Here is a 13,115-nt window from a genome sequence, read left to right as displayed (position 1 = left end):
CCTCCCGGTTCCCATGGAACAGTCACTTTCTTGAAGAGCAACCTGGGGGTTAAAAGACGAAGTCGTAACGGCAGCCAATGCCAGCATCCCCAGCACCCTGCACGGTGACCTGCCGCTCCCCAGCCCCAGGCCCACCACGAGCCCCATGTCACAAGCGAACTCAAGCACAGGGAACCACGTAGGCGAGGAGCTGGCAGGGCTGGGCCGTGCAGAGGTCCCTGGCTCCCCAGCAGACAACAGTGCTGCCCAGCCCTTCTATCCACAGGCACGCCCCTACTCCCCCAAACCAGACAAACTCGCTAAAACCCTCACACAGCCCCTGCCCCAAGTCTGCTCCCAAAAAAGTTCAAACTTGCAACTTCCAAACGACACCCTGTCACCTTCCCTGCCAACGGTCTCTCGGGTGCTGAGAACGACTTTGTCTCCAGGATTTATGGATCCCAGAGAAGATGACCATTTTGACAGAAAGTTATGACTAGGACAGGCTTGCTGGTTACGAAATCTGATCGGGGATAACCTATGGAATGTGACATTCCACCAGGCACAAGAATCACCTGCCTTACTCCTACAATATACCCAGAAAAGTCAATGAGGAAGGGCTATCAGTTTGCATGGAGGCATCTTGGCCTTCCCAACGTCTAGCTGGAAACACCTGCAAAACAGAAACCTGCGCCACTGTCACTCCAATATACCTAGAGCCAACTGACCCAAAAACTAACAGAATTCAAGAGGACAACCTCACGTTCAACACAGGGACAACTCCCCAAAAACTCTGAACACTCATCCCAACCCAAACCATGATGCTCAAACAAGGACGATACCGTCAAAGTTTTTCATCATGCAAGAGTCACCTGAAGGAAGGGAAGGCTGTCCTAAAATGCACGTAGCATCTTACATTATCAGAGCAACACCTCTGGCCAGAAGGGTGGTTCCCAAATTGGAGGTCAGCGTGTTTGTTATATATTTGTTATATATTTTGTTATATATATATTATATATTATATATATATATTTTGTTTATCTGAATGGGCAAGAGGGAAAAAGAAAAAAAACTAGTAAAGGTACTGTTGTGATTGCAAAGACACTGTTGCCTGGGATAAGGTGAGGTTAAAATTTGACTTAGTAGAAAATATACCACGGCAGGTAGCACTCGTGGAGAGAGCAGAAATCATGAAAGCGGCGTGCAGACGATTTAGGTTTAGGATAAAAGCACACAAGGAAATTAGGGACCCCTCTGTGAGCCACACACATCCCTGAAGCCAATGGCTTAATAAAATTTCAGTCAAAATTCCATTTCCATCTGCATTTTAAAGGTTTGCTTATACAGTTATTTTCATTTTAAGTGGAAAAATGTAGTTCATAGACTAATGCCCAGAAGAGACCCACCTGATTACACACAGCGGCAGGAATACCCACCATGATGGGTGTCCTCCTCCCGGCAGGAAGCAAGGCCACGTTCACCTTTATGATCTCGTGCAGATGTCTCTGTAACACACACCAGGGCATCAGCTCCCTCCTCTCCACACAACCAAGAAGCAGAGAAATGGCCTGCCGCTCAAAAGACAGGAAAAGCCAGCGCCCTGGTGAAGGGCTAACCTGCATTTCCTCCTGTTTCTCTTACCTAAATTGCTGGCCTCTGCACCCCTTTCCTTACAACCACCAGACAGTTTTCAGATGGACAGGCTGGGAAAACTCAATGAGGCTAACATGTGCCACGGGTACCAGAAAAGTCTAAGAACCATGACAGTGGATTCAACCATCTGTTTAAGGCATGCACAGCACAGGCCTACTGGAGCAACTGTTTTTTCAATACGTTGGATTCAGGATCAAAAATACTATTGAGGGCTTCCCTGGTGGCGCAGTGGTTGAGAGTCCGCCTGCCGATGCAGGGGACACGGGTTCGTGCCCCGGTCCGGGAGGATCGCACAAGCCACAGAGCGGCTGGGCCCGTGAGCCATGGCCGCTGAGCCTGCGCGTCCGGAGCCTGTGCTCCGCGGCGGGAGACCACAACAGTGAGAGGCCCATGTACCACAAAAAAAAAAAAAAAAAAAAAAAAAAACTATTGAAATTTTCATGGAATTCTGGACGTTCTCCACATACTTAAGGGCTAAATCAATACTTTCAATACAATGATTAAAATAAGTTGTGATGTGTAACGCACAACTCGACAACACCATTCTGCTGCCAGGCTACCATCCTTGTACAAGTTACGAAAGAAGCCTTGCTGACACACCCACTGAGAAGTCACCTTCCTCTCAAACGTTTCTTGGTACTACGCTGCTGGGGCTTTCTGAGACGGGTCCTCAATCTGCAGACGCCTGACACTGCCACTGCGACTTCACCAGGCCCAGCTCAGTGATGCTGTCAGGACACGGTCTGCAGCGGAATTTTCTGAGCTGTAAAGAGATCTTCGGCCAGTGAGGGGAGCCACTGGTTTGGTCTATGAGTGGCTCTAAATACTGCTGTGGTTCAGACTCTCACAGTTCTTCACTCTCTGAAGACTGTCTATTTCTTAACTGCTTCAAGATGCCCCCATGTGATGAAAAAGAGATGAAAAGTGGGTTAATTACAGTAACTATATGTCTAACACCACTGTAAAGACACACTTTTTTACACAATTATTTTTAACTGGACTTGAAAGTGTTTATTGCATTCTATTTTTGGTGGAAAAAACGTCACATACGTGTGTTTAGCCCAACCTTGTGAAATACACAAAGCGCAGCTGGGGACGAGCATTTTCTACAGCTAGTCCTCTCCTGAGGACTCAGTCGTGAACTGCTCCACTGGAGTGAAGTCTTTCTTGCAGCAGCTGGGCACCAAGTCTAACGTTTATTAATTTTCTCCTTTCAGTATAGGCAGCAACTCACCATTTTCTTTCAGTTCCTAAAAATAAAAAAGGAAACAATAATATCATGCATACGTATATATAAAAGATGAAAACATCTGAACAATGAAAGATCGCATCTGTATCAGAGAACCCAAAGAAACACCTTATTGGATGAAAACTCCAGTCCACCAACACACTTGAACAAAGGATCATGCCATAAAAACTGGGTACACTATCACAGTACAAAATTAAAGTTAAAAGTCATTCTAAAACGAACACCAACAGATTTTTTAGCATTAGCGAATACAGCAATGAGAGCAACATGATGAAGCTTCCTATTTAAACAATAGCAATAAACACGGAAAACGAACTTTGAGTGACTGAAAAAAGAAACGCTGTGATATTAAGGTCCACTCAGATACAATGCACATGACACCTGCGGCCCTACAGGTGGTAAACAGACTTCACTATTTCAACCAGACTTGGAAAAGCCATGGTACTAGTACGTAAATGTAAAGGCCAGAAACTGTTAAAGAGATGAAGTAATTCAGAAAGTTTTTTGTGCCTATCTTTCAGATCTAAAATATGGAATACAGCCATCAAGTTTAAAACATGACCATGGAGGATAAATAAGATTTTCTAGTTTAAGGTAAACACTTAATTTGATAGAACATTTCAGGTTCTTCCTAAGCTGCATGAACATCAATGAATAAAACCACTAAAATCCACTCGCACTGCTCTCTGCACTGAACCCAAACAGGCATGATCCTGTCACACAAACTCAGACAGCAAGGTCTTGGGATCTTCTACCCATTTAACAAGCAGACCGTCCAGCTACACCAGAAGGCCAAACAGGGCCTCTCAGAGCACACGACTCAAAAGCAGCAGCAGGCCACGCGGCAAGGTGGGTGGGCCGGGTGGCTCTCAGGTGGAATCTGGCCACGGCTCCCTGGCTGCGACAGGGCAGACAGCTCCCCTAACTTCTGTCCATTTCCTCACCCGCTGGAGGAGGAGACGCGGCGGCCTACACGAAGAGCCAGAGGGGCCTGCCCGGCGTGGCGCAGGCCCTTCGGATGCCGCTGTGACTGTGAGCCAGTGGGTTAAACGGCAACGGATCTAAATATTCTGCCTCTCAACTGTTTCTGCATCCGAACAGTCTGCAGTGATGAACCGTGTGCCCTTTGGAGGTAACGGTAACACACTGTGTGCGTGTTAACCAGCAGATGTTTTCCTCAGGACAGTGGCCTGTGGAGTCACTGAGTCTCCGAGCCGTTCATGCTTTCAGTAGCCACTCAACCACCAAAACGGCGTTCACGGCTCCTGCTGAGCGCAGTCAGGATTAACCCGCTGGCAACACAGCTGAGGCTTGAAGTTGGGGGTCTCCAACCCCTGGGCCACAGACCGGTACCGGTACAAGGCCTGTTAGGAACCGGGCCGCACAGCAGGAGGCGAGCGGCGGACGAGTGAGCAAAGCCTCACCTGCTGCTCCCCATCGCTCGCGTCACCGCCTGAGCCACCCAGCCCCGCCCCCGGTCCGTGGAAAAACTGTCTTCCACGAGACCAGCCCCTGGTGCCAAAAAGGTTGGGGACCGCTGCTTTAAGTGACCTAAAGGTGAAGAACTGCCCTCTGCCAGAAACAGACCAAAATGGCAACCTAACAACTATTCCCAGTTATCTTCTCAAAGAAAAATGTTAACACTATCGCACATTTCCAAATGTGTAAGTTCTTAGCAGGTGAACACAGAAAGTCATATAACGAACACCCTGTTATATACCTAAGAAGAAGTTGCCCACGCAGCTCAGCTTTAGAATTAAATGAGATTTATTGATTGTATCTCCCCAAGAGCTACCAGTGGCTGAGGTACAGGCCATCAAACATTCAGACAAGAACAGGCTCAAGGGTATTCTGGTCGGAAGACAGTTTGTGTCTTACAAAAATAAAAAATAGATATAAAGTAACGAATGCAGATCTATTTTTGTTGCCTCAGGGCTATTCAAAAGCCACTGCGTTAAACCTTTTTTTTTCCCTCCAGGAATGAGACAGTTTATTGGGGAAATGCCTCACTGGCTTGCTCAAGAAGTGTGATGTCAAACCTGGAACTGGACAGGAGACAAAATCTGGGCAGATGAAACCGTGGCCCTGTGTTCAGAAAACCTACCGGCACTCAGGGCTGGCCAGAGGTCTTTCACGGTACGAAAGCATGAGTTAAAAACTTTCATTTTAACTAGAGACAGCAGTACTTACCACTTGCTTTCCACTTAAAATACCAGGGATCTGACCTCAGGGAAAATCCTCAAACCGGCGAGGCCGAGGAGGGCCTGAGCCCTGGCAGCTCCACCACCCGCCTTTTGTGAAGGCTGGCACTTCTGGAGCAGAGCCCTGCATTCCTGCCCAGGCCCTCCTGTGCCCACCCACTGCCACCCTCCTCCCACACCATGACGCCCAGGGTGGGCCTGGGTCGGGGGTAGGGTTTGAGGACGTGAAAGCTGCAGCAGCCCTCTGGGGTCCTGGGCTAATCAGGAGAGCACCAGAGCACACAGGTGCTACCAGGTAAGGGTGCCCTAAGTTCTGGACTTGAAATTCTATAAGAAAAGTCATGTTCGTTTAAAACTCAGTTAGAATTTACTTAAAGCAAACCAAAGAAGGGAATTCATCATTAAAGACATGTAAGAAACAGCGTCCCTGAAACATGCTTACGATCTGACAGAGCTCTCCAGTGTTCTAGCATCTGAGAATCAAAGGGGGACTTGGAGATGACCTCAGGCCTCGGGGACACAGCCAGCAGGGCCAGGCCGACACTAGGTCTCAGGCCCTCAGGCCCTCAGCCCGGTGCTCTTCACGCCATCACCAAAGTGCATGTGAGTAAAGCAAAATAAAATGACACCAGAAAACAACATAATTACAATAATATAAATAGAAAAGGACAGGAGAACTTCAGGAGCAGGGGCAGAGCGAACACTTCTGGCCGGAAAGACTCTGTAAGTGACTCACAGAGAAAGGCCCTGAAGGGTACAGAAAGCATACTTCAGTATGAGATATGCAAGGAAATCCAAAGCAGAGACAGGGTGAAGGAAAGCTGAAAACATGGAAGAACTTAGTACAGTGTGAATAAATCAAGTTCTGAGCTCAGCCACACCCGGAGCTGCTCTGAATGCCCAGTCACACTTCAGACCCTGGTCAGCAGTCCCTCAAGAGCTGGAGGAGGTTGTGGAAGGAACCAGCGTGGCAGGAAAGGCCACACAGTAAGGGGGCTGATTTGCCCGGATGAGGTGAGAGCTGAGAGAACGACAGATATTATGGTCGTAAAGATGGTAATGCTGGTCTAGAAGTGATTAGATATGAGGCCAGGAAAGAACATCGAGGACAACCCCAATGAAGTAATTTTCAAATGCGCCCGGGTTTTCAGTTCTCTGGGCTCCCAGACGAACGAATCCCAACCTCACCTTAACGATGTCCAATCCTCCAACAAGCTCCCCTTTCACATACAGCTGAGGGTATGTCGGCCAATTGGAGTAAGTTTTTAATCCTTGCCGAACCTACGGAAACAACAGGGACCCTGAAACCTTCCTGTCAGATTAGCATTAAATGATAAAGGACAAAACATAGAACTTACTTCTTCATCCTCCAAGATATCAAATGTCTCATATTCAACACTACAAAAAAGGAGAAAACATTTTAACAAGAAATACAGTTTTAGACAAAAATTATAATAACTATTTGGTGTTCCAAAAAGTCAAGAAAAGTGAAACTATTTTGTTGCTAACAAAATTTACTGTGGAAACATAGAAATGATTTTACTTCTTAATCTGTCAGGTACTACACAAAATAAGTCATCCCAAGACACGAATTTATCTGGAGTTTTCTCTACACAGTGTCAGGTCAGACAGGGGTCGGCGACCTTTCTGTAAAGGGTGACGCAGTAAACATCTCGGCCCTGCGAGCCATACAGCCCCTGCTCCAACCACTCACCTCTGCTGTGAAACACAGAAGCAGCCAGACAAGGCAGAGAAGACAGGACAGTGTTTCAATAAAACTCGATGTACGTAAATAGGCGGCCGGCTGCAGTTGGCCAAGCTCCGGCTAGACGCGGCGTTCACGCGGGCCTGTCGTAACACCCTGGCTCCATCTCCAGCCCCTCGGCACTGTGCTTCCTAACCTACTGGCAGCTCCTGAGGCTGCAGCAGAGAGCAGCCCTGCTGGTGCCCATGGATGCAGGCTGGGGGCTCACCAGCTGGGAAAAAACATGGCCAACCAACTCTACCCTCTGCAGACGTGCTTTCCACACAGCAATAAACTTTATCACAGAACACACACGCTACACTTTCTTTTTCTTTTTAATTATTTATTTTTGGCTGCGTTGGGTCTTCGTTGCTGCGCGCGGGCTTTCTCTAGCTGCGGCGAGCGGGGGCTACTCTTCGTTGCGGTGCGCGGGCTTCTCATTGCTGTGGCTTCTCTTGTTGCGGAGCACAGGCTCTAGGCGTGTGGTCTTCAGCAGTTGTGGCACGTGGGCTCAGTAGCTGTGGCACACGGCGGGCTCTAGAGCGCAGGCTCAGTAGTTGTGGCTCACGGGCTTAGCTGCTCCGCGGCCTGTGAGATCTTCCCAGACCACGGATCAAACCCATGTCCCCTGCACTGGCAGGCGGATTCTTAACCACTGCGCCACCAGGGAAGTACCAAGTGGTCTGGTTTTTAACCACAAAACTCAATTACAATTTTCTTACCCGGCAGCTCCATCATCATGCAAAAGCATGAGCTCTGCAATTTAATTTACCCTATTTCTCAGATCCAGACAATGGATCTTAATATGTATCCTACCAGTTTCATGAACTATTTGGAAACTAGAATAGTTTTTTAAAGAAAATTAAAAACCTATAATACACTTTCCCTAAAATATCTTTATGCATGGTAAGAACTCAGTTATCAAGTTTCCTCTGGGAAAGTAGACAAAGAGTTATTCTGACGACTGCCAGAATACCTCCTTTATGTTACCGATAGGTTGGACACTGGCCAGAAAATTCTACTGTGGTCTAAGCTAAAGCATTCGCAAAATGTTAGAGCAAAAATAAATAGATAAAAATATATGAACAGATATAACAACTGAAAAGCATCAGTGGCAGAACTGAAAAGTTAGCATTTCTTAAAACATACCATTTGAAAACAAGATTTACTTACCCAGTACTATTTAGTATTTCCAGAATCTGTCTGCTGAAGCCACACTTAGCTTCCTAAATTTAGAAAAAAACCAATTTTAGGATGCACTGCATTTCCCACACAGCCCACTAGCATGGTTGTATCTAATGCTCTGTCAAGGGGGACAGCACCTGCAGAAGGCAGCCACCTCCCAGGGCCTCTTCACATCAAGAGCCGTCAGAGGAATAAGACCTGCACCTTCAGGACTGACCCATCCAGACGTCGTCCGAGGCGCACAGCCCCTAGACTTACCTCGGTTTGTAACCACTGGAGATGACCCGTGCTCTAACATTATAACCTTTGTGGTCAGAAAGGTCCTGAGTTAAACCCTGAGGCTTCTGCTGCCCCTTCTCTATTTCACTCAGACGGCCTCAACTCCACCTTTCTGCAATGATTAGGGTCATTGTTTTCCTACTCCCAACTGGACTTCTACTCCCACTTTTTAAATCTACCTTTACACTATAGAGCACCAAACTTTTCTGAGGTTATGGAAAAATCTTACAGTTTTTATCACGCCCCAGGATTCCAACTCCCAATCCTTTGGGAAAGACCTGGCACCACATAAACACCTTAACTGCACTAATGATTCTGTTCCCAGAATTTATGCATACTTCCTGGGCTTCCAGGAAAAAAAGGATAAAAATCTGCTTTAAATAACCACCAAGAAGAAAAGAAAAAGGTATAACGCGGGAAGTAGAGAACCAAACTGCACACTCCAGGAGTCGACAGCAGCTAACAGAACCAGTCCAGTGTTAACAGTGCTGACCACGTTAGCTGACAAAGTTTGGCAGCAGGAAGAAATGCACCCCACTGAGATTTGATGATAAAGTCAAGCAAAATGTAGATCACTTTGTTTTATCTCCATAAGCACCAACTGAGGCCTGGATAACTTCCTGCTACCACTACAGCTTCATTAGCTAAAGCCAGGAAAAAAAGATTTAAGTGTCCCCTTGCTGCAGATAACATCAAAAGAAATTTAAAATAAAACCATTTTTGAGTTCTTTACCTGTTTGTTTCCTTTCATAAAGAGCATCACAGAAGCTTTATTTGTCAGTACTTTGAGCCTGAAGAGAGAAAATGGATATAAAACGGCTCAGCTAAATTACTAAACAGCACTGTCACTCCGCTTCATGAGCAGCGAACATCTTTGAGGGAGAGCAGGATGAGGGTCCACAGCTTTGAGTGGCATTAAACAAGCAAACGCACTGACATTTTCCTTTATTTCACTGTCTCCCTGAGCCACTGTAAAACACAATATGGCTTTTTAAGGCAATGAGTGTGCCTTCGAGTTGCAAGTTAAGCCCATCAACTCACAGAACTAAAAAAATAATAATAACCAACTCAGTAAGGAATTGTTCAGTAAGGGACCTACAGGCTGAGCCCACCCAGAATTTCCAGAACTAGACCTGTGTGTCCCTTTCCCATCATAAGGCCCGCATGGCTCTACACTCTTCACGCCCACAAGGTCCCACCTGGAGGGAGAAGCGCTAAATCTTGGAGCACCAACCAACACCAGCGGCTAAAATCAAATGCTCTCGTCTTGACTTTATGTTTGGTACTTTATACCATCTTTCAAACCTCATGATCTAACTGCTGTCAGGAATGCTAACCATCTACATGCAGCCTAGAGCCCAGTAACGACTCTCAGCAACAGCCCGCAGCAGGACAACGGGCTGCTGAAGGGCCTCTGGGCCCCAGTGGACAATGGTGGTCCCAGCACCGTGTTCTCCTCCTTCCACGTGCTCTGGATCATTCATGGCTCCAGATCTCCTCAGAGAAAAAAGGTATCACAAACGAGACACACCAATCATGCACAAAGCTACGTCACATACACGTTCATGTGGTACAATCAGCTAATTCTCAGAAAGACCCCAATCACGCACCTGGAGACCCAACTACCGGGATCCAGGGAACCAAACAGGTCCCTCTGTCCCACCCACAGAGACATGGCCAAGCCCAGGAACTCAGGCTCCTGCACTCTGCTTTCCAGGAGCCCTTTAAATTTTTACTCAAAATATACTGGATATTACTTTCTATGTAATTCTAGCCAGTTATCTTCTGGTGTCTGAAACCACAGGAGATACAAATGCAGCACATCAGGAAAAGAGAGAGAAGGTCTGATGAAGACAGGGACAAAAACAACAGCAAAAGTGTATTCAACACAGAGGAAAATAAACGGAAAGCAAATACAAGTGTATCTGTAAAAAGAAATTAGAAAAAGCACAGCAGTCTTCTGAAGTCACACAGCCTCCATGGCCGCCAGGCCGCACAGCAGAAACCCAACTGGAGACACCAGAGCATCAAAGGAACCAGGGGCAGCACTTTCTACCCACAAGGCAGTAAAGGCGCCAATCATGTGAGAAAATGTGGCACTTAAAGGTCAGCTCGACATATATCCAAACTATGAGGACTACTTCATGAATCAGAAACAGATAAATGAGGTGTTTATTATTAAACACTTTTAGAAAATCTCAAAATGTTAAATGATAAGAAAATTACAACAGGAAGTTTTACCTTACAAAGTCAAGCCCTGACTAGGAATGGCTGATATGCTGCTGTATTTCAAAATAAATTGCTTTTTAATCCTCTACATTAATTAATATTTATTACATTTAAAATCCTAACTTTAAGTCTTCCTACTGGCCAAAGCCCAAACTTTCTATAAGATAAAGTCTCTGAAAGCAGATTGAGATCCTTCATAAAACTAAGAGATTTTACAGCTCTAAAATCTCCTCGAATTTTTAAATTACCACAGTTCTTCAAAAGGCAGTGAGAAATCCCCCAAGTGTTTACACACGAACATCTGCTTTCCACACTCAACCACTTTTCACAGCGTTCTACCAGGATAGTGACAGCAACAGAAGAAAACACAAGTAAGCCAGCTTTAGGCTGTGAGCAGGAACCGCAACTAAAACCTGAACGCCAAGACAACTGGACCCCAGCTCCGAAATGGAGAGAACTAAAATTTGGTCGTTCCATGGTGACAATGACATTTCTATCAAACAAAGACTATCCTCCACATAATCATTAAATCGGTACAAAATTTTCTCCATCCAAATCAGACCTTCCCAAGTCTGCATGACTAGTTTGCAAATGACACAATTATGACTTTGGCATACAAAAGCAAATCTCTGATTTCTACATAGAAAGAGTAATGCAAAAACTGAAAATTTAAAAATGTTTTTAAAATAATAGCAGACTGAAACTTTTAAAACACTTACCTTTCCTCTAACTTGGGGGCTTTGGGGCAAATTGTATCTAGTTCTTTAGATGCTTCTAGCTCCTAAAATAAACATACATGTAAGTTTAAGAAACATTTATTATAACATAAATCTCCTTGGTCATGCCATAATATAAAATATTAATGAATCACCTCATCAGAAATACTTTGTATTTATTTCAGATTCGTATTCATAAAGGTAGAGCCTTAAGAAATTTATACTTTAGATTTAATACAGCACTTCTAAAAGTATGCTTAAATATGAAAATTCTTTATAAGGTCTAGTCTTCTCAAGTCTAACCTTAATTATATCAAGTCCTCCTATGAGCTCTCCAGAAACATAGAGCTGGGGATAGGTGGGCCAATTGGAATAGGTTTTGAGGCCCTGACGAACTTCTTCATCTGAGAAGACATCGAAGCTGCTAAACTGAATATTATGTTTGTTAAGAATTTCCACCATCTGCTTGCTGAAACCTGCATACAGAAAAAGAAAATCAAGAACTTAACTTCTCTCTCAAATACACACAATTTTAAATTAATTCAGATTACATGTTATCTACTGAACATAGATGCCTGCCTCTATTTTACCAATGATTTAATTGGCATGGCTGAATAGTATGTAATGAGGAAGTAAACTCCAAGAACCCCTTCTCTGACGTTGAACCACATCACATGTTCAGGTATGGCTTAACTTTTTAAAGTATCATGAGTTTAAACAAACAAACAAAAACAAAGTATGCTTATTTATCAAAGTTCCTCTTCAATATTAGGTATTTTTGTTGTAGGAAAAACAGTACTGGCCAAAAAGCAGAGACCTCAAGCCCCAGCACCAGCTCCATTCACCAAGGGGAGGCACAGTTCAGGCCTGGACAGCCACCTCTGCCCCCTGCACTTTCCCATCAATCAGGGGACTGACGTGGATGCCCAGACAGTCCCTCCCAGCTCTGCTGTTCTGTGAATCTATGAGAATCAACACTGGGTGGAGGAAAAAACTCTACAATTGTTATTTTTAACTAGTACTTGACCATACTCGGAAACCCAATTCTGTTTGTTTTCTACTGCCCTTTTACTACTTCCTGTGTACCCATTTCAATAGTTCTCAATTTTCATCATCCCTAAACAGAATAAATTAACAATCAAGAAGCAGTGTGTTCTCTTTTAGTCTAGAATGGATATAGCACATTGAATTTCAGAGCTATCTTCTCTGTTGTTATACATGAACTGCCAGTAGACTGCTGGTATCCTTTCTCATCTGATGTCATAACTTGACCGTTTCTTTTCTAAAACTATTTATATTCCCCAAAGTATGTAATGTGATTTTTTTTTACCTCACTGTAGTGACAATCTTATGTTCCATGATTTGATTATACTTTTTTTTTGTTCTGTACTTTTTTGACATCATTTTCTTATTATGACATTAGTACTGAAGAATAAGTGTGAATATCAGTCTTTTATAAACCTATTAGTCTTGTCTGAAAAGAGAGTATTTTCCTTTCTATAAGCTAGTTCTTCCCGATTGTTTTTCAATACTCTGTACTCTACTCTTTCACATTCCATCATTCTTCTTTTCAAACAGTCGTAATCCGCTGGAAAATAACCTTCAGATTCAAAATTCCTGGAAGATTTAACAGCATCTGCAATTATTTTCAAATAAAATCAAACCATGAAATTCAGTATAAAATTAATTGTATGAATAGGCTTTACCTGATGTCATGCAAAAAGCACTTTTACTATTAAACCATGGATCTATTACTGGCTCCAGACATTTTTAGATTGCTGTTCATTGAGATGAAGTAGCAGTATTTATTTGTATAGCACATAAGTCGCTTTTTCTACAACTGCAGTGTTAAGTTCATGTAAAACACTGATTCTGAATTT

The 13,115-nt window shown here is 44.3% G+C and overlaps 1 protein-coding gene across 1 annotated transcript in view; it reads right to left on the bottom strand.

Moving 5' to 3' along the window:
• Positions 1-2,210: 2,210 nt before the first annotated feature.
• Positions 2,211-13,115, bottom strand: part of GLRX3 (glutaredoxin 3) — a 29,403-nt gene continuing 18,498 nt past the window's right edge. The window contains exons 5-11 of the mRNA XM_029245742.1: positions 11,539-11,711; positions 11,239-11,300; positions 9,024-9,081; positions 8,000-8,052; positions 6,441-6,480; positions 6,271-6,363; positions 2,211-2,882 (exon numbers count right to left, since the gene is read on the bottom strand). Of these exons, the coding sequence (XP_029101575.1) occupies positions 2,832-2,882; positions 6,271-6,363; positions 6,441-6,480; positions 8,000-8,052; positions 9,024-9,081; positions 11,239-11,300; positions 11,539-11,711 (530 nt within the window). The 3' untranslated portion in view covers positions 2,211-2,831. The remainder of the gene's footprint in view (positions 2,883-6,270; positions 6,364-6,440; positions 6,481-7,999; positions 8,053-9,023; positions 9,082-11,238; positions 11,301-11,538; positions 11,712-13,115) is intronic.

The sequence above is a fragment of the Monodon monoceros genome, unplaced genomic scaffold (genome assembly GCF_005190385.1).
Source record: "Monodon monoceros isolate NGI ecotype Baffin Bay Population unplaced genomic scaffold, NGI_Narwhal_1 Super_Scaffold_4, whole genome shotgun sequence".
In the NCBI taxonomy this organism is placed as follows: Eukaryota; Metazoa; Chordata; class Mammalia; order Artiodactyla; family Monodontidae; genus Monodon; species Monodon monoceros.
The sequence above is the reverse complement of the archived record's forward strand: the minus strand, read 5'-3'. Positions and strand labels throughout refer to the sequence as shown.